General features: G+C 36.5%; 3 protein-coding genes across 32 annotated transcripts in view; 1 reads left to right on the top strand and 2 right to left on the bottom strand.

The window, feature by feature from the left end:
* Window positions 1-1,309, top strand: part of Sulf1 (Extracellular sulfatase Sulf1) — a 42,355-nt gene extending 41,046 nt beyond the window's left edge. For all 4 annotated transcript variants that reach the window (XM_089462599.1, XM_018002966.2, XM_089462600.1 and 1 more), the window contains exons 9-11: window positions 33-233; window positions 300-402; window positions 465-1,309. In XM_089462599.1, the coding sequence (XP_089318725.1) occupies window positions 33-233; window positions 300-402; window positions 465-564 (404 nt within the window). In that variant the 3' untranslated portion in view covers window positions 565-1,309. The remainder of the gene's footprint in view (window positions 1-32; window positions 234-299; window positions 403-464) is intronic.
* A 4,260-nt stretch (window positions 1,310-5,569) lies between these two features.
* Zip89B (Zinc/iron regulated transporter-related protein 89B) lies at window positions 5,570-10,406 on the bottom strand. The gene is made up of 2 exons (XM_018003073.2): window positions 6,506-10,406; window positions 5,570-5,971 (listed from the first exon to the last, which is right to left on the bottom strand). Exons 1-2 carry the CDS (start codon window positions 7,758-7,760, stop codon window positions 5,748-5,750), a joined length of 1,479 nt encoding a protein of 492 aa, XP_017858562.1. The 5' UTR covers window positions 7,761-10,406; the 3' UTR covers window positions 5,570-5,747.
* Window positions 10,407-10,547: 141 nt separating this feature from the next.
* The window catches only part of gish (casein kinase I gish), a 39,750-nt gene continuing 29,078 nt past the window's right edge, over window positions 10,548-21,219 (bottom strand). For 7 of the 27 annotated variants that reach the window (XM_089476663.1, XM_089476686.1, XM_089476685.1 and 4 more), the window contains 9 exons: window positions 19,399-19,513; window positions 19,062-19,330; window positions 18,372-18,542; window positions 17,561-17,638; window positions 17,044-17,124; window positions 16,650-16,712; window positions 15,740-15,838; window positions 13,249-13,355; window positions 10,548-13,082 (listed from right to left, as the gene is read on the bottom strand). In XM_089476663.1, the coding sequence (XP_089332789.1) occupies window positions 13,013-13,082; window positions 13,249-13,355; window positions 15,740-15,838; window positions 16,650-16,712; window positions 17,044-17,124; window positions 17,561-17,638; window positions 18,372-18,542; window positions 19,062-19,330; window positions 19,399-19,513 (1,053 nt within the window). In that variant the 3' untranslated portion in view covers window positions 10,548-13,012. Of the gene's footprint in view, window positions 13,083-13,248; window positions 13,356-14,236; window positions 14,507-15,739; window positions 15,839-16,649; window positions 16,713-17,043; window positions 17,125-17,560; window positions 17,639-18,371; window positions 18,543-19,061; window positions 19,331-19,398; window positions 19,514-20,718; window positions 20,871-21,219 lie in introns of those variants that run through there. The other 20 variants (XM_089476667.1, XM_089476664.1, XM_089476670.1 and 17 more) reach the window with 20 other exon arrangements.

Genomic DNA, 21,219 nt, shown 5'->3' with positions numbered 1-21,219 from the left:
AATAATTTCAATATAATTTCCCTTTAATGCAGATCGATTTGAAACACAGAACCAGGCCTCTAGTTTAACGCCTGCTGAGAGATCGCACATGCACGACACCTTGGAGCGCCTGAAGAGCTGCCGCGGACGCAACTGCAGCATACGCCGCCAGCTGCCGCAGCTGGGCATGTCAGCGGCAGCTACCCCACCCACCGCCGTCAATCATGTCCAGCGCAGCAACAAGCGGAAGCACAGTAAGCACAACGAGTGGAATAAATCTCTCATCAAGAGCGCATTTAGACATTTATTGTATTTCGCAGGCCCCTTGTCGGGCAGCGTGGGCAACTTTGGCTTTGTGGGCAGCCGGCTGGACATGGATATGGTGCCATCTGCCAAGCGACGCAAGCTCTCCAAATATCACAGGCAAGCTGACAGCTAAAACACGACTTTGATTTACCCCTTAACTCACTTCAAATCGTTCTCAGATGGACCAACTCGCAGAACACGCATCTCAAGCGTCGCCCCTGGAAGCAGCAATCCCATCGGCTCCTGCCCCAGCCGCCGGCGCCCGCTGTGGCTGCCTGAGCTGCGTTGCCGTTGCCATTGCCATTGCCATTGTCTTCACCCAGTGCCCAGTGAGCACACATATGCATATCCTACAGCTTGCCACAACCACTCAGCGCACTGCTCCGGTCTGCATATTTGGATAGATAGCTGTGGAATGCTTCCTGGCATTTTCTTCTATTTTCTTTTAAGTAAATAAGACTGTGTTTTTTCTTTTGTATTCGACTTACACTTAGTTCGGTATCTTTGACGTCTTGTAACTGTGTCTCTTCTTTGCTTCTTCGGCTTGAACCCGCAATATTAACGAAAGATAGTTAGCATTTAAGTGATCTAATTTGTACATAAATTTAGGACGAGAGAGTGAAAATATTTACACCCTACATAAATTATTTAGCGCAATTGGTTTTACAATTAAATTATCTAGAGTAGACGAGTACACTTAGCCAAGAAATTACCTTACCATAGAGTTCATAGTTACACACACACACACACACACACACACACACACATTTGTATTTATTGGAAAACGCTAAAAACGCTACGCAAATAACAAATTGTTATTGTTTTCGAATGGAAATTCTGGGATAATGGTTACTCATTGCCCCGTTGTGCTCTAATGTTTAAGTCAACTTGTTTGTAGCAGGCCTCACGCCCATGAACAAATATTGTAACTGCTCTAGCAAGCCTAATATTGTCTATTTAACACACTTAATCTAACAAAATAATAAAGAAATACATGCATATGTAAAAATCAGTACCTATTTAAGCTAAATGAGTTTTATTGAAATCTTTCTTCATGTTTTTTGATGAACAAGCTCTGATTTTCGATAATATTAATTAGAGATCTTTAGCATTTGTGAAATGATCACGTTATTCCTAATAATTCGGACGTGTATTATGTTCTAATCGCTGAGAACTTAATTTCTATTGTCAATATTTATGAAAACATGCTAATGGCACACGCTTATCACTAATTAGTGACGTACTCAGAGAGAATTGATTTGTCACGGCTGATAATCGCACCTTTGACAACCGGATTTCACGTATATCTTAGCAGGTTTACATTCAGCTATAGGGATTGCACATATTTTATTTGTTACACAAACATATTTCTATGCTCAGCTCAGCAAATTTTTGTATTAAATGGGCAAATAGCTTGCAGAGCTTATCTCTCAGCTGATTTCGTATGAATATCAAAAGTGAATATCAAGTGAATTTGATACTTATTTGCAAATTTATTAGAGCACTCGCTCAATGCCTTTGTCTGGGTTGTTGTATGAACGATACTCGTTTTTTGGCCGAGAAAGTTCTTGGTATTGGAACGAAACACGTGTCTGAGGGAATTTTGAATAATCATATATGAAAACGAAAGCATTAAATGAATGCCATCAATATTTGTACTAGAATTTTAATTCTGCTCTTGAATTAAATTAGCTATAAATTAAGCCAAATATTATAAAACTTTCCTGAGCAATGTTCGTTCGAGTTTGTTAATTTAATGTGACATGAATTTAGATTGCGACGCAGTTAGCTAATTAAATTTATTTCAGACTGTATTGAACTTGAACAGTATAAATACAGACCGAGTTTGGTACAGCTACTTTATTTTATTAATTTTAAACTATATATTTTCAATAATATTTAAGCTTATATATATATATATATATATATATATATATATATTAACTTTTTACATTCAGATTGAGTTTAAAATTTCTATTTTCACAGCGAAAAACATTCATTAAATAGACTTGCGAGTCTTTTCTAATTATGTTAAATTTGTTGTAACTTCAAAAAGTATGCAACATAAATATTCGGTCAGCCATGCAGCATTATGAAATCTGTGGCATACTTATGCTAAAATCTAAAACAAAAGAACAACGAATAAATATTCATAGCAAAACAAACAACAAGAACAATATGTTTACAACAGGTGTCTGCCCTCTAGTTCAGGGTGCCAAAAATCATTTAAATACTATTCGAATCAAGAGAATAAACAACAATCTGTTTTCTTTTTGTTTGTAAATTAATTTAAGTGAAAACATGTTTCGGATTCGTTCGATTTGAAGAAAGAAACTTGTGTGCATTGATCTTATGGAGGTCAGGGCCTTTATTCAATACTTTTCGAAAACTTAGCTTAATTAGTGAGCAGAGCGATATGTAGATCTAGACAAGAGAAAGTTGAAATAGTGAATTGCACTCAAATACATAATTATAATTTGTTCCCAAATCGAGAGGGAGTATATTGTTATTGACATATACTGTAGATTCTTCGTTCCCTAAACATTTCCCACACATATATTTCTATATTTCTTTAATTGCGCTCTAACCACATAATAACTAATTTGTTGTCGCCAGGCGTGAACATTTACCTTACATAAGGTAACTTTTATAACAACCTAGATTTTATGGCTCTAACAGTAAACTCTACGGCAGTCAGTCAGTCACTTACTCAGTCACTCAGTCAGTAAGTCAATCAGAGCAGACTGTTTTATCTGTGTATGCAGTAGCTTTTTAGAAATAATTTGTTGCTCGGTCTGCCCCAACCAGGTCAACATTTGTAATATAAAACTGTAATTACTCAACTTAAGCACTGCTATCAGCCGAATTATAAAGATAATAATGATTAGCTGTTAACAGGTATCGAAAGCTCTTCACTGATGCTTAGAGTAGGGCAATATATAAAAGCCTATCAATGCGAACATCACATATTTTTGGCAATCACTTGAGTAAATGTATTTTATATGCATGACAGCCTACGACTGATAAGTGATAATCAGTGATAACAAACACTTGTAGTCGCTGATTGGCATTAGAATTTGTGTGCATCGAGACAGCTTCCACAATTCCAGATGGCCACAGCCACAGCCACAGTCAAAGCTAAAGCCAAGAATTGGGCAGCCAAAGGCAAGGGAGCCGAATCAAAATTTATTGCCACGAACAACATCATCGACATGAGACCCAGATGTAAATAAGATCAGCCGTATGCGCTAATTAAGCTGCTGAGATGTTTTCATCGGCTGCTGTCAAATATTGTTACCCACTTGGCAATTCACACTTGACACTTGACGCGCTAATTTCCGCTGCAGCAGGAGGAGGTGCGGGTCTTCCCATCTTATCGCGGCCAAAACGAAGAGAGCGCACTGACTGACAGTGGGCGAGAGAGAGAGAGAGAGCGAGAGCGAGTGCGTGAGAGCGAGAGCGAGAGCCACAGTGAGGTTGAGTGCGAGAGCGAGAGAGACAGTTGTCGTTCGGAGCGTACATGGGGAGATATCGTGTTAAAATTTTGCGCAAGCAACAGAGTTATCAGTTTGAAATTTATTTATTGTTGTTTACTAGGCGACAACCTGTGTACCTACCTGCCTAGTGCCTAGGTAACCAGCCAGACACCAACAGTACATGGGGCCTGAGCGAGGCCTTTGTGCCAGCATTTTTATATCTCCACTCAGCCCGCCCCCACAGCGCCCGCCATTGCTCGATCTTGGAATAGCAACGAGCTCATTTATTGCAGACCGGGGCCACTTTACGATTTGCGCACTTCAATCGAGTTATCGTGCTGAAATTTCACAATTTCAGAATTGCCTCACCTGAAACGGGGCCTTCTCTGCGAGGGACTCAGCGTGGACTGCCAGGCACGTACACAAACTAAACTGGGCAGCTGTTAAATATCACATAAGCAAATTATGCGACTCATAGAACGATGAACTCAACGAGAGTCCGCAGTGAGCTCTACTATATCTGGAGGCATCAGATAAACCTATTTGCATAATACAATGTTTCTTAAAAGTTATAAATAAACCAAACATAACACAGAGACGATAACTGCATTATCTCCCCTGATAATGCTTGGCTAAACTTGAGATTTCAACTTAAGATCAATGTTATCTAATAGGAATAGATTTTCTGAAGTGGACACGAGTCAAGACATCAAATACAGCCTGATTTTAGATGTAAGTTAGCTAGGCAGAAAAGTCTTTTAGTTTATCATAATTGACATACTTGATAATTTAGTTAAATAGTTGAATAAACATTCCCAAAAAAACAAAGAAAATGGAAAAAATATTGATTCGTAGCGTGACTGATGTTAATATTTGCACAAGTTTGTTTTGCCTTTGAGAGAATAAGAATTATGAATTTCGTCAAGATCTAGTCAATCAGTTATTTAACACTCATACACTTCAGCTGCGAGTAGGTAAATATATTGTGTGAAATTTGTGCTAATTGATAAAGCCAAATAATATTTGTCAATTTTCGACTCGGCTATGCAATTTTCTTTTGTGAAAGCAATGAAGATAATTTCACTTGGTAACGAACTTAAAATGGTATAATAAATGAGGATAGAGTTTTCAACAAGAGATTAGCATTTGGCTAATCAATTTTCATTTTACAATGAATCCTACCAATACCACCTAATAGATGCCATTAATTCTTTCAATCTCTACATTCAATAATTATACCTAATTGAGCGAACCTCAATGGAATATCACAAAGGATTTCCATTTTCCGTAGCTAATTAAAGCCACAAAAATATACTTTGATAAATCGTTTAAGGCGTATAACAACAATTATGAGCTTAATTATCAACATCAATTTAATTGCGGCTGTCAAAAAGCGCCAAGTGTTAAGTGTTTACTGTACATGTTTAATTATACCCATGCGGAGGTTTTTATAATATTGTCACGATGTGTCAGACTGAACTACTGAGCGAGCATCCTCGGCTCCATAAGATATACAAGATATATAAGATATACAAATATTCTTATTTGAATCTTTGTATTTTTCCACTTGCCCTTGCTTTAGCATTGAGTTCTTATCGAAAAGTATTTCAGATCTCGCGACTTTTGATTGAACTTCAAGAGAAATTTCATATAAAGCTAATATGTGTGAAGTCTAGGTAGATATAATAAATTATATGTTATTTGTGCTAAATTGATGATATATTTTATTGCGTTGTATAATGAATTATCATTGTCTGAATTGAGATTTGATAGCTATGCTACGATTGTAATAAAAAGGTTTTGCTAACTATATTTGATTGATTTTAATATTGCTAATAATTTAATTATTTGATTTACATCTTTATTACTACCTAGATAAATACAAAAGATTTATAGTAATTATTTACAATTGCTGCTTAGCAGTTAGTAAAAGGGTTTATATATTAGCATGTCCTACATCCAGTAGAACCAACAGATCCGTCCATCTCAGTGATGGTTGGGATTCGCCTCGAGCAGCTTTTGGGTCACCTGGCGCAGCACCTGCAGCTGCTCTTTGTATTTGTGCGCAGCCTCCAGCTGCTCAGCCTCGGTGTGATGTGGATGGGCATCTGCGCTGGAGTCTGTTCCGGTATGATGGTCGTGATCGTGGTGATCCTCGTCCGAAGCGCCACAGCTGTGGCCGTGGCTATGGCCATGACCTCCACTGGCACCTGCAAGAGGAAATGGAAATATACGATTGATGATGAAGACTTGGAAAACAAGTTTCGACTGAGATGCAAAACAAATTGAAATGTAAACCGGAATCGTTACGTGTGCAAATCTTTATACACTATATACTCATATATATTTGTATATGGAAACATTTTTTGCCGCAATTGATATCTATATTGATATTGTCGCAGAGCAATGGAAAGTACAGACGGTTCTTTTTTTACCCTATTGGGCTTAGCCGGCAGCTGAGATGATTTCACTGCGGGATTTTCCTTAACTTGTTTGCGGTGTACGTGAAACCACCGGCATGTCAGACCGCAGCGCGACGAGCGGGGGCGGACGAGGTCTGTTACAAGGTTAAAAACGCAAAAATAACAACAAAAAAACTGTCGATCTATCTTTTCAGTACGCATGCTCTGTAAGAACCTGTTCCTATTTCGTCGGATTTGATTCCGGTTAAAGAGCTATAAAGCTCTCGCGATCTCTTGCCTAAGCTAACACACACTCACACGCACACATAATTGTTTACTCACCGATCTGTTGCAATCCGAACATAATCAGAAATCCAACAAAGAGCGCCAGGTAGGCGCGCAGACCGGAACGATTCTTCGATAGAATCTCGAAGAAGACCACATAGATGAGCGTGCCGCAGGCGAAGCCTTGGAGTATGGCCGACACCAGGTTGGGCCCGGCTCCATGCTGGCCATGGCTAATCAGTATGCCCAGCCCGATGCCCAGGGGACTGACAACCGCGAATGTCAGCACGTAGAGCACCGCCAGACTAAGGCGGGTGCGCGCCACGATCAGCTCGACGCCCACGCAAAAGGCCAGCACCAGCTTGTGCGCCGAGACGGCGCCGAACATGAACCACACCGAGCTGGCGGTGCTCTCCAGGCCAATGGCCATGCCCTCGAAGAGCTCGTGCAGCGACAGCGCCAGCACAATGAAGAGGCCGCGCAGGGAGGAGGTCAGCATGTCATTCGACGCCAGGGAGCCATCGCCAATGGGCAAATGGCTGTGTCCGTGGCCATGTCCGTGGCTGTGGTTGTAGTTGTGGTTGGCTTGGTTGTGCTTCTCCTGATGCACTGCGCCATACTTCTGCTGCTCCAGATCGTTGTGCATCAGATCCTGCACAGATAGCGTCGCATTGTTGCCAGTCGTCGTTAGCTCGGAGCTGTCGCCGTTTGGAGCAGTCGAAGAACCTTCAGACCTCACCAGGTGACTGTGGCGAATGCTGTGGCCACGCTCGAAGGCGGCGCCAGCGTCGTCCTGGTGGTGCCGGTGCACATAGCAGTGCATGGCCTCCTCCACGAAGTACATGAGAAAGAAGCCGCAGCACATGAGCAGCTCGGCCAGCGGGAAAGTCAATTCGCCGATGATATTGCACTCCTGCAGCTGCTCCACCACCTCCTGCACCTCGGGCAGCAGATGGAGGAAGGTGGTGGCCAGCAGAACACCGCCGCCGAAGTAGAGCAGGCACTTGACCACGGTGGCCGAGCGGGCATTCGTTTGATTCTCTGTCCAGCGGTAATAACGATTCAGCAGGAACGGAATGGAACCACAGAGTGCACTGGCGCAGCAGAGCACCACCATGGCGGTTACTTTTGCCGTCAAAAGAGAGCCGGAGTCGTCATGATCGTGATCGTGATCGTGGTCGTGATCATGATCGTGATCGTGATCGTGATCGTGGTCGTGGTCGTGGTCACTGTAATGTGCCGCCAGGTGACGAGCGGGCTCATCAATTTGCAGGAAGCATTTCAGAAAATTATTCACTTGTGTTTGGTTCATTGTTGCTTTGAATTTATTTTCGTTGTCTCAGCAGATCCGTAAATATTCCTTTTCTCGGTCTCTCGCTCTCGCTCTCGCTCTCTCCCTCTCTTTGTCTTTGGCCTACAATTGCCAAAATGTTATTGTTGCTCGGACAGCGAGTGCTGCATTGGGAGTCCAGCTGCAATGTCTGCTTTGAATGTCAACGATTTTCACTTTCCAACTTTTCTTATTCAAAAGGTTTTCTTGCTCACACACAGAAACGGGATTCGACGCTCGCCGTTTTATTTTATTTTCGACTTATTAAGTGCTTTACTTTATGCTCTTTTCGATTTTTTTGCTTTTGGTATTGAGATATTTGGTTTTGCCGCCACACAAGTCTTGAACACTCGGAGCAATCTCACAGACTGATTGGCGTTGGCTGAAACCGAGTCTGGCTGGAGCTGTTGCTGCTGGCAGTTAGTTAGCTGCCGCTGTCTATCTTGCAGTTATTTGCTCTGCTCTGCCTGCCCACCTGCAACATACGCCAGCTAAATACTCTCGACTCGACTCGACTCGACGCTACGTGAGCAGCAAATTAAGTAAGCGTCAACAGCGGCGATACTCTTAAAGCTCTGACTTGCTCTCTTCTGCCTACTCGAACGTTCACCTGTTGAACGACTTCAATTTGCTTTGGGCTAAGCATAATACGAATAGCTCACTCTCGCACATCAGACATGCACACACTCACACACGCACACATACGCAAGCATACGTAATAAATATTAGCTTAGCAAATGTGTTCATTGGAGTCCCTTCACTTTTCGCATCGCCAGAGAGTGCGACAGAGATGCCTGACCTTTAGCTAGCTTTTGTTAGGATGCAATTGATTTGCTCCACGTTAATTCTTGAACAATTGCTGCTCAGGCGGCTGCCCGCTTGGCCAATCAAAGCAAAAGCTTTTGCGGAGAGCCACGAAAAGCTTTTGGTGTTTGTCTTGGCTAAATTTGCACAGTTTACGTAGTCAAGTGCAAAAACAGTTACCAATGTAATTAGCAATTGCTGTAAATGGGTTCGCTCGAGCAATGTGATCACGCTGCCGGAAAATCGTGTAAGTGAAATAATTATTAATTAAATATATTCACTTAGAAAACAAAGCAAAGTGTTAGTCATGCGCTCGATCGCGACCGATTAGCTACAGTTAAATTGATATTTTTAATAATTAAGCCCACTATCGCAATCTGTAAACAAATGTGATGTGACGACATTTGCATAGCTGTTTCGACAAAACTGCCCCAGGTTGGACATTTATAAATACAGATATTAGATAAATGCAATAAATTTCCTACTTATGGCAAAGATGTTAATATATATTCTATGCATATTTTTAGTTATATTTATCCAAGTTTAGTTATATTTCTCAATATTTGCATACAAAATCTATACTAAATATCTACATGGCTAACACTATTATGTCTGTACAAAATATTACCTGTCAGAATCACTTCATCATCATATGTCATGTATAATATAATTTATTGACCTAACTATATGTGTATATGTTCTTGTACTTCATCAGTTCATGTTGACAGGGTAGCGAGATATAGAAACTGAGATAATAGAAACTCTAGCATATACATATATATATATATAGATTGCTCAGTTGACAACAAAAAAAAATAAAAGGGATTAGTAATTACCTATTCAAATAAAATTTATTGGTCTAGCAAAACAAAAAATCCAACACTAAGCAATAGTTAGTCAAGTCAACTGCGTAAAATATATTTCATTTTTGTTATGCATCAAAAATTGCGTCTCTGAGACTTGCTTGTAAATGTTATTTCTAATAGAGAGAAGAAAGAGACGTAGAGAGTGAAACAATAATAGAAAGGCTTGTTAAACAACAACACAATGTGGGAGATCATCCAGGTCATCAATATTTTATGTCAGATGACCCGAAAGTAAGGGTTACATTAACGGTGGAAAGAATTCGTCGGAGAGCACATGATCAAATTTATTGTAATAATCCGATATGCAAAAGTAGAACGGTTTATCTGGTTATTTATAAATTTACAGAAATGTTTTATATTTTTAACTTGAAGATCTTCATTTTAGGGTTTATATTGTGCTTCTTGTACAGAAACAAAATATTGGCAACCTTTGTATTAGTCCATCAATTGACTTATGAATGGATTGATTCTTGTGCTCTAAGCAGATGTTATATCATATCGGACACCCTTTCAAAAATTCCTCCTCATATATGTGTTTCCAGATAGTGGAATATATTTACGCGCACTCATAAATCACGACACATTTATTTTTTTTTAATAATTTTCTTTTATTTTGTTTTCATTTTTAGCTTGTTTTTTCTGTTTTTTTTTTTCGTTTGTTTCTTAGGGGGTTTCTTTCTTTTGCTTAAATCTTGTATGTTTTGTTACTTATAATTAATAATAAATCATTTTTATACAATATTTATCTTTTACATACTTGCTTTCACTTTTCAACTGAAATGGCGCTTAAAACATTTTCAGCTGTAAATGACTTCTTAAATATTTTTTAAATGTTTTTGTTTTTTGTTTTTGTCGCTCGCGTTATGCATTTAATTTAAATGTTAAATTTGTTTAAAACTGCTTGCCAGAGTTAACAATGTCAACTACTTATCCTGCATTTAGCGAAAGGCTCTGCGTGCATTGCTTGCGCCAACCGGTTCGACTCCCCCGCACTCCTACGCTTCCTCCAGCTCCTGTGCTCGATCTCCGTTCTGTCTGTATAATTCAAAAACTGTTCTGAATGCCGACTTGTTTGTTCTCTGTTTTGCTTTCAATTTGGTAAATATATATATATATATATATATATATATATATATATATATATATATATATATATATATATATATATATATTTTATATATATATATATTTAATCAATGCATGCGCTTAATTTGTTGTGGTGTATATTCTTTTTTGTTTTCTTTATCAACATTAAAGTACATTATTTTGTATTTATAATTTTTTATACTTGACTGTCCATATAAATATCGCTTTCTTATTATTGTTTAGCATAATTTTCTTTTGTTTTGTTTTTTACGTTTAGATTTCATATATAATACAAATGATTTTCATTTAACTATACAAGAAATTTGGTAAGTTTTATATATGTTTTTTATTTTATTTTATTTTTTTTTTTATGATTTATGTATCATGCAATGTTTTGAAATTTGATTTTTGTTTACCCATGTTTGAATATAATAGCAAAAACACATTTAAAGTTAAGTTGAATTCTTCGCTTCATTTGTTTGTCTTGTTGTAAAGTCAACACTATTTCCATCTAACCTCCTCCTCCTCTTCTCGTAGTATGTATATTTATAAGTATAAAAAATTTGTTTAAAATATATATATATGTATATATATATCATAAAGTTGCTGTGTGTGTGTTTCTTTATTTTTTTTCAAATGGGGAAGGAAAACAAATTCGTACAAATGGGTTGAAAGTAGTTAGCTGTTGCTTCGCACACACATATACATATATTCCGATATATACACATATATGAATATTATTTAAGAGGTTTAGATCTGTGTTCGTTCATGTATGTATGAATGGGGTCGGGAGACGTAGCTGCAGGCAGCTTTTAGTGTAGTAAGTATGTAAGTTTAGTATCACGTAATATCAAAATAAATAGCTCAGTACTTTGTTTATATTTTCTCTTGATATTTGTTGTTTATCTTTTCCCTTCTTTCAATTAACATTAACTATAAAGTGTGATTGATCTTGAGTAGTGTCTAGTGTTTTAATTACTTTTTAGTTTCTCTTCTCGTGTATTTGCTTTAACCTTTTGTTAGCTATTGGAAAACAAAGTGCCGCCTAGAAGGATAGTGTGCTAATAGATTTTCTTTTCTTTTATCTTTTATCGTTACTTTTTTTTTTTTTTTTTTTTTTTTTGATTAAGGCTTTATGTGTGGAATTCCAGCTGCACTGCATGCGATTATTTTAACTCGTTTTGTTTCTTTCTTCTAAATTTTGTAAATGTACGTAAATAAAATTGACCTAAAGACACACACTAAACAAATAAATGCACTTATCTTGTACAAAATGAATTCGACTACAAAAACTTTAATCGGCGCATATCATGCTTGACTTTCGACATTAGTTATAAAAATTATGTACAATAGCATATACAATATATATATTCATAAAAAGTGCATCAAAAATCAGAGCTAAACAAAAGCTGCCTACGCTAAGAGGGGCTGCAGGGGTGCGGAGTGTGTAGTATGAGCTGTGTGGGTGTGTGTGTGTTTGGGTGTTTGTGTGTGGGTGATGGTGGCGCAAACGAAATATAATTTCGGTCATTTTGTTCAATAGTTCTTCGAATGAAATACGCGTATTTAATGTACAATTTGTTGTCTATAAATATTTATGTATCTATATATGTATATGCTTTGTTGTTGTATTTGACGCTGCACTAGTTGTTAAATATATATCTGTATAGATTTATATAAATATGTTTTAAGTGGTACGCTGTGGCGTGTGTATGCATGTGTGGCTGTGTATGCGTGTGTGTGTGTGGGTGTGTGTGTGTGTGTGTGTAAGTAAGTGTGTAAGTGTTTCAAGTTCTTAAAAGTTAGGATCGATTGGATTTATTCTCAGCTTTTAGCACGACTCTGAGCTGCCTGGCTTTGAATTATGAAATGTAATATGACAGTTTTGTATTTGTGTTATTTTGTTGTATTAAATTTTGATGTATATTATTTGCTTTTTGTTTCTCCTTTGTTTTTGTTTTTGTTTTTATTAATAATATAATTAATAATTATAATAATTTATATAATTAACATAAACGCAAAATTGGTAAATAATAAAAATAATAATAAAATTGTGTTTTTCTTTTTATTTTGTTTTGTTTTCGTTTGTATTTTTTTGTTGCAATTTTTTACTGTTTTTTTTTTTCAGTTTTTTTTTTTTCTGTTTGTGGTGTTTAATGTTTTTAGGCTTTTGTTTATGTTCTTCTTCTCTTCTTTTTTTTTTTTGTTTTTTATTTTTTTATGTTTTGTTTTTTGCTTTTCTCTATTTGCTGGTTTCTGTATTTATATAAATTACAACGGAAGTGTCGGTGTATTTGTAGTTGGTGTTGGCGTCAACATCGACGCGGATGGAGGATAACGCAACGTGTGCTGCGACGTTGCCTGTTGGATGTAATCCTGACTCGGATTATTCAATACGCTATCCCGTGAGTTTGAATGTGAAGTGGCGCGCAGCAATGTGACTGCCTCGCGTTCTGGACTACATTGTACACCTTCTAGTCATTTTTGGCGCGTTGATTTCTTCTTCTTTCGTTTAAAGAAACAACAACATCTGGAATATAAGGAACCACTAGAAACAGTTACAAAAAAGAACCGAAGAGAGAGATGCGCATTAAAACGACAAAGCAAAAACACCAAAACATTTCATTCGATCGATCCACTCATTGGCAAATCGATCGATCCACCGATCAATCGATCGATTCACCAAGAGCAATCGCATCTGATTCGCAACATACTTTGTTTCATCGACAAGCTCTACTTCCGGCTGCTGGGTGATGGGCGTATTGGAGTGTCCGGCCGTGGGATCGTCCGCATTCAGTTCGCCGTTTGTCGAACTCACAACCTGTAAAAACGACACAAACAGAATGCAGAGTATTGCACGGCATTATTTGCATTAGTTTCGACCGAATCACGTTCACACTCTAACACTAAACATAGAGGGTACATAGTATTGTCTGCATTTATATTAAATATACTTGGTGATAATACATATTTGACGCATCATAAACCCTGCTGTTGCTTATAGCGCTAGTCAAAAAGATATGAAAACCATAATCGTTTATTGTCTACCAACGAAACAGAAATCACAATGAACAAAAACAATGTCCCATCAGGAAGTTGGTGAGGTTTTGCTAGTATTGTGCAGCTACCGAGTGAATGTGATCAAATTTAGATACTTTTCTCTCGCATGAGCTTTATATGCATGTCTGTCTGATGAGCTGCAAACGAGCTGCCTCTGGAACGGGGCTTCCCCCCAACATCATTTGCAAAGATGAAGTGTAACATGTTCAGATAATTAAATTTAACGGTACTACAAGAGTATTACTGAGTATTACTTAAAATAGAACTCTAAAAATGTTATTTCTATATAAAAATGATAAATGGAATTTAAATTACAATCAATTCCGAATTAATGTTGGAGATAAATTTAACAAAATTAATCATTTAATGTAAAAAAATAAATCCAAATTTCTACATATTCGATAGTGTTATATGACATTTATCGCTGATTTGTATCTGATTCGTATGGGTTTATTTTACAGCTCAGTTCTACAGAGATTGCCTTTCCACATTCAGCACGTTTGCAGCTATGAAAATGTTCTACGGTTGATCCTAACTGAATGTATTTGAACAAGAGACAGAAACACATACACACACAGGTCGGACGCACATTTAACATCTTAAACTGGAGAACAGGCCACATAAATTGCATTGAAAAAATACCTCGCACTTAGTGTTGACACTAGAACACACATGTAAATAAAACCTTATAGCATATATTTGTTTTGGGGTAGGCAAGTTTATTGGACAAACAGAGTTGTAGCTGGATCTAGTAGGTAGAAGATAGTAGATAGTAGATAGCAGATAGCAGATAGTGGTAGATAGTGGAAGTAGAAGTGGTTATTATTTCTTGGGCCCATCGTCGCCGTCGCTTGTTTCATAATAAGCATCAAATGGGCTATCATCGTCCGAGCTTGAATCTTCGGGCAATCTCTGTAATAAGTTGGGGTTTTGATTTGTCTTCTTCTTCTTGTTTGGCTGTTAAGCAGTTGACTCTGCTTACGAATGGGCATGCCAATGGAACTGATTATGTGCACAGTAAAAAATTTTGGTTCACTTTCATGTAAAACTTCAAAACTGTTTTAAAATGCCCTTCCTTCTTCCTCATCTAAGGGAAGAGTATTTTGTTGATTATGAAATTGAATTCAAACCTATTGAAATTCCAAATTGATAAGAACTTAACCAACATTTTTTACTGTGTAAGAGATTATGATAATCTAATTATTGCCGAATTCTCAAAAACTGTGCAGACTATGGTTTTATATAGAGAGAGAGTTTTATATATATCTATGTGAATAGTACATGCAGTGATTGGATTCTATAGTGAGGGGCATGCAGTATGCGATCAGTGTTGGTTAACGTCATGCGGTGCGAAAAAAATAGTTATTCTTAAGAGAGATCTTCTCAAGAGCTATTGCATTGTTCTCTACATTCATATTATCCATATATTTTTGACATGCAATCGTTTTCGATACTTTTACTTTTCTTTAAACTAGATACCAAGCTATGCACATTCCATTTGATAATCGGCGCAGTATATTTCAAATTTCAAAAAAGTTTGTCCGAGAAAAAGAACTAGTGGAAAAGGAACGGAACGAGAGAACAAACAAACCGAACGATTGTACTTAGGTAGAATAGAAACACTTGGGATATATTGAATTCAGTACCTTGTTGAGCTAATGTAGAGTAAATCAAGTGAAAACATTAGAATTGAAAAGGCCAAAAATATAACAGTCTGCGAGTAATTCAATTAATAGATATTGTTTGTTGTTGTAATCATCATCATCATTGTCATTAGCATTATCATTATCATAAAACAATGTAAGTATATAAATAATCTAAGGATATATATGGATATGTTGAATGGATGCGTATGCTTAATGTTACACATATAAGAGAATAGTTCAACGAGCGGGAAACAATAGAGCAGAGAACATTTATGTGCTTAAGATGTAGAACCTAGAAAAGATACCCAATGATATTGAAATGGCATGGGGGCATGGGGTAGCGCTCAAATCAGTTAGATCTCTAGTTGAATTATGAATTTCGATATATTTACAGAAAACAAAACCAAACTGATAACTGAACGATACAGAAAAACGAAATGTGGTAACAAAAGTGTCGCCTGGCTTTCAGCCTCGGCTTCGTCTGCGACTCTGGACTTACCTGCACTGAACCATGCCGATCGGCGGGTGTCAGATTGCCAAGGGTCGCACCCGGCTTGGGCACGTCCGGCCACGCAGCAACACCTCCTTTGGCATTTGTCTATGGTTGGTATCGACCGGAGTAGAGGAGCAGTGCGGATCGGATCGGAACGGAGCGGATCGGATCGGTTCGGATCGGTTGGAGTTTCGTTTTACAGTGTGTCGGATGGTTTTATGGGTTTTAGGCGAGCGAGCGAGCGAGCAATGCATAAATTTGTCAATTATTAAATTTAATTTTATCGTTTTCAAAAGACATAGACAAAGAGAAGAGAGAGAGAGAGACTAGACGCTAATTGTTTGTGGCTATCAACAAAAGTAAAATCCAAAGCATTTCTCAAGTCGAGTGTGTGCCCATATGAACTAAACTTGTTACAATAATAAATCAAATAATAACCAAGTTGATAACAATTATAACACTTAAGCAAAATCAAATTCCAACGCCTGCGGTTGTATGTGTGTGAGTGTGTGTAAAGGGTGTGCAGCAGCAGCTAAATATATATATGTAGCAGTTAGAACCGTTCACCAAATTTCGATATTGTTAGTCATTAAACATTTTACAGCAGCAATCAGCTTTCTAAGATATCTAGCACTACGAGTCATGTATTTCCTTTAACCGAACCTCTTTACAACGCAGTGCCTAGAATTTTGAATTACCTTAGAGGATCGAGCAAATGGAATCGAAAAGCAGCACACAGTTAGGAGCTAATAAATTAAAAAGCATCAGCTAAATATACATAATTCAAGTATAGCAATTACATTTATCTATCCATTTCTAGCTCACTGAAATGACAATCGTGTTCATGTACAGTTATTATTAAAAGCTAACCAGGTACAAAACATGTACTATATAGTTTAGGTCTACTAACTCTAACCTGAAGTATTATATATTCTTCATTTTCATTATCAATTTCATCAAAATCAAAATACGAGACGTCCTAAAGCAAGTCGGGTTCAATAATCAGAAAAAAGTATTGGAAAGTTGTTGTTTTTGTTTAGATAGATAAACGAGAAAACGAAAAGCAGAAACCAAGGAAAAGAGCAGTTAGGTAAGAAAAGTTGATTGAAAATACAGAGAAAAGTAAAGCGAATATAGAACTATTGAAGTAGTCAGAGTAAATTAATAACATTTTGAACTTAGTAATTAGGAAATTGTTTGCCTTACAACCGGAAGAATTATAACCAAAAACAAAATGAACAGAAACAAAGAAGTTAAATAACAAAGAAGTTTCTCACGAATATTGTCAGTGATAGATTAGAATACTTTACCTTAGCCGTAACATTATGACGATCTTTATTTGGTGAAATGATGACTTCATGGCCAGTTTGCAGAGATCCGACGGGCGTTGACTGTGGGCGTGGTTGATTGGTCAATGATATATTATATATGGATGCGGTCGATTTAGTTTTTCGATTGATATTTATATATAGGATATATAAATATATTTATTTTAGACACAGATACACGCAGACACATAATTATTTTTATTTATATTTATTTATTTTTTGGTTGATTTGTTTATTTGTGTTCGTTGTTGTTGACAATCATAAGAACAGAATTTCGAAGAAAGAGAGAGAGAGAGAGAGAAAGAAGAGAGTGCTGTTAGAATGGCTTCAATTACAGTTAGTTCAATTAGGCCTTAACGCTAGTGCTTAACAATAAATAATGTGAGCTTGCGACAAGCGTTTACCAACACTGAACAAGCAACATTAATGGCAGTAACTGGCAGTATAACATCGATTCACTGGCAATATCGGCACATAAACAGAACTGATTCGAGTATACCTTATCGGATTTATTCTTGGCCAAATACGATGGCGGCGCATTTTTAATAACCTTCATTTGCTCCAGCTGATCCTTGGTCTTAGAATTGATGGTACATAAACACGAGGCGGTCAAACACACACAGAAAGAAATGCTCTTTATCGAATTTAGTTGCAAATAACATAAGAAAAGCTCGCAAGCAATAAATGAAACAATTTAAAATGTTTTGTTGATTTTTGTTTTTCTTTTTTTTTTTTTGGGGATTTTTTTCTCACGGCTTGAAGTTAGGTTTGGTCTCTCTTTAATTTAATTTTGTAATAGCCGCTTTATAAAAATATATTTTCATAAACGGAATGAAAGAAATAAACATCGCGCTGTAACAAGAATCGAAATTGAATTGAATTGAACAATCTGGGCCCATCACCATATTCAATCATATAATCAATCATTTGCTGTTTTTATCGCATCGTATTTGGGCATCTTTGGCTCTTTTGCATGCTATCCGAAATATTTTTATTGATCACTGATTTTTCAACTCTATACTCTCTACCGCTGAGGTGGGGGATGGTGGGCTTCAACATGCGTTGCCCATTTTAAAATGAGCATTTTAGAGTTACATGAGGGAGGCGCATTACTCAAGTGTTAGATACTGGATATATTCTTGCTTTGCTTAGGTCTCCTATAAATTAGATGAGTTTAGAATTCGGCTCGCAGATGAATTTTGTTAAATGGCAAATGTGAATTATCAATTTCAAATATGCACATATTTTCAATATGGATCTTGCGGTGATTATCATTGTTAATCAGTAATAAATTTCAACTTGCTACCCACCATAGTTTTCCCTGTCCAGTCAAATTCGCCCTCGTCGGTATAGCCCTTACGTTCGAATAAGTCTTGAAACAGTCTTCGCAGAAAATCATAGTCGGGTGTTTCGAAAAAATCTAACCGCCGCACATAACGCAAGTATGTTGCAAACTCTTCGGGGTGGCCGTCACAAAGTACCTGCATAATATAGAATTGTATTTAGTATATATTAAAATGATAAATTGGTAAAGTAAATTTGCTGCTTCTGAATTCTGAAAGGCCTCTGAACTGAGGTAAATCATCTCAGGCTTTTGTATATGAATATCTTAAATATCACTTCAACAATTAAATATCTACCATACTCTGTCTAGATATTCTGGACATTTGCGTATGCTTAAGAAACATATATATATATATATATATATATATATATATATATATATATATATATGTATATATATATATCCTAATAGTTTCTACTATCTTCCTGCTTTTAGCAACACATATATATTTGACTTGATTTATTATTTACTGGATGAATGAATTCTACTAGAATCCTGTTTACATAAAGTGTAAAGAATTTTCTTCTTCTCAGATAACTGTTACTCTATGGATTCATATCTTTTAAGTTGTTTTGTACTATTTTTGATCTGCTGAATCGGTCATTGGCTCATAAACAGAATTCAGAAGCTGAAATTCAATAGTCCTCTCGCTCACCTCTATAGGTGTTGCACGTTTTGTATCACCGATTTTTTGATATCTCTCTTTGAGTGTATCAGCCTTAAGGCCTTGCCAGGGCAGTGATCCTCTTAAGAAGTACATAAACATATGACCCAGAGCCTCCAGATCGTCGCGCCTCGACTGCTCGCGCCCCATATGCGTGTTGATCGACATATAGCGAGCGGTGCCCGTCAGGGATTTATGCTCCCGATATGGTATATGTCTATTTGTATCTAAATCAATATATTCTTTGGCCAAACCGAAATCTATTGAAAATAATTAAAAGCAATATATTAAAACTTGATTTTCACTCGGTTCATATAATATCACTTACCAATTATGTGTATAATTTTTTCACGTTTTGTTGATGTTCTGCCAATGAGAAAATTCTCTGGTTTTACATCTCTATAAATTAAGTGCCGACTATGAACATATTCGATCCGGTGGAGCTGTTTTTGTGTTTAGTTGAGTAATTGGTAAAAGAAAACAAAAGTCAATTAGTATACGCTCGGGTTTAGGTGGGAGCTCTAACACGTTCAGTCTGCCAATGAGCAAATCGTGACAAGTTCATTTAGAATTCATTCAATTGAGTTTTTTTTTGACTCATTGTCAGACTGACGAAATGTGTAAATGAACATTGAATTATATTTAATGTCAATCTGATTTGTAGTGTCTCAACTAGCTGAAGTTTTGTTGTTGTTGGTTTGATTTTTGATGGCAACAGTTTTTGATAACTTAAATTGATTCGATGTCGTTTTTTCTTTAAATTTCTTGAAATTAAAAAATTAATGTGAACGCGCTTCAAATGCAAAATAAAAAATATATATTTCTATGTCAACTACATAATAAATGCACATGCAATTACTTATTATTATTTTGATTTATTTTTAATATTATGAACTGATTGGTTTTGTTTTTTTTTTTTTTTTTTTTTTTTTTTTTTTTTTTTTTTTTTTTTTTTTACAATGAACGTTGGCAGTTAACAACTTAATTGTAAATATTAAAGAATATGCTAGGTAAGAAGCGGCATTAAAATGTATATGGCATTAGAATGCATTGTGATTTATGCTAAACTGAAACGTTAAGAACTTAAGAACTACTTGCGAAAAAATCCTTAACCAGTTATTGTCTACAAATGAGGTAAAAATATAAGATCAGGTGGGAAGACGAATAAGATTCAAATCAATAATAAAAAAGCATCCTTTTCTTGTTGTTGTTGTTGTTGTTAGTTAGCAAAATCAAATTAAAGTACAAATAAATGTCGCAGTTAAATTAAAATTGATTAACTTAATAAAAATTCACCCAAGCAGGCCCTACAAACACTCTCTCACGCATACAGTCACAGACAGACACATACACGCACTCGCAATCAACAAAAGTCGGATCGGGTTTTCGGGTAATATATATAAATATAGTTATATATTTAAATGTGTGTGAAATTTTGCGCTTGCGTGGCCAGGGTTGGTTAATTGTTGGCTTAGCTGCTACCAGTGTTGTGTACGTGAACGAATATGTGAAATGTACTGAGAAATGCGCGTGCTCGAAAAAAAATTACGTTTTGCTATCTTTTGGTTTTTGCTGTATTTTTTTTTAATTTGTTTTTTTTTTTTTTTTTTTTTTTTTTTTTGTGATTTGTGGTATTGGTTGTACTTACTAATTGTATAGCTATCAGTAGTACGCTCTTCAAAGTGAAACGTCTGCCGCAAATATCGAACAAATCTTCGAGTGATGGACCAAGCAATTCCATAACAAGAGCATTGTACTTGCCGCATGGGCCGAAGTAATATACTTCTGGTACACCCTCTGCTACAGGCCAACAAAAATTTCGGAAATTTTCAAAGTGTAGGTGGGAGGGTGTGTAGAATAAAAAGCGATTTTTAAAAATTACATTTTTTTGTGGTTTTTGGTTTTTTAGTTTTCAGTGTTGGGCAGCGCACAGAAGTAACGTAGCAGTTTTTGGGGAAGCACGTTGATTGATCATTTGTTGTTGTTGTTTTTTTATGAAAAAAATCGACAGATAAAAGAATATAGAGAAAGGGAGAGAGAGAGAAAGGAGAGTGAGGACAACAAAATTATTTTAAATATATTTTTTTATTTCCAGTTTTTTTTTTTTTTTTAGAGAGAGGGAGCACCGGGAAGAACATGAGAAGTCAAA

This window comes from Drosophila arizonae, chromosome 2 (assembly GCF_054131065.1).
Source record: "Drosophila arizonae isolate 15081-1271.41 chromosome 2, UAZ_ARI_1.0, whole genome shotgun sequence".
Lineage (NCBI taxonomy): Eukaryota > Metazoa > Arthropoda > Insecta > Diptera > Drosophilidae > Drosophila > Drosophila arizonae.
The sequence above is the reverse complement of the archived record's forward strand: the minus strand, read 5'-3'. Positions and strand labels throughout refer to the sequence as shown.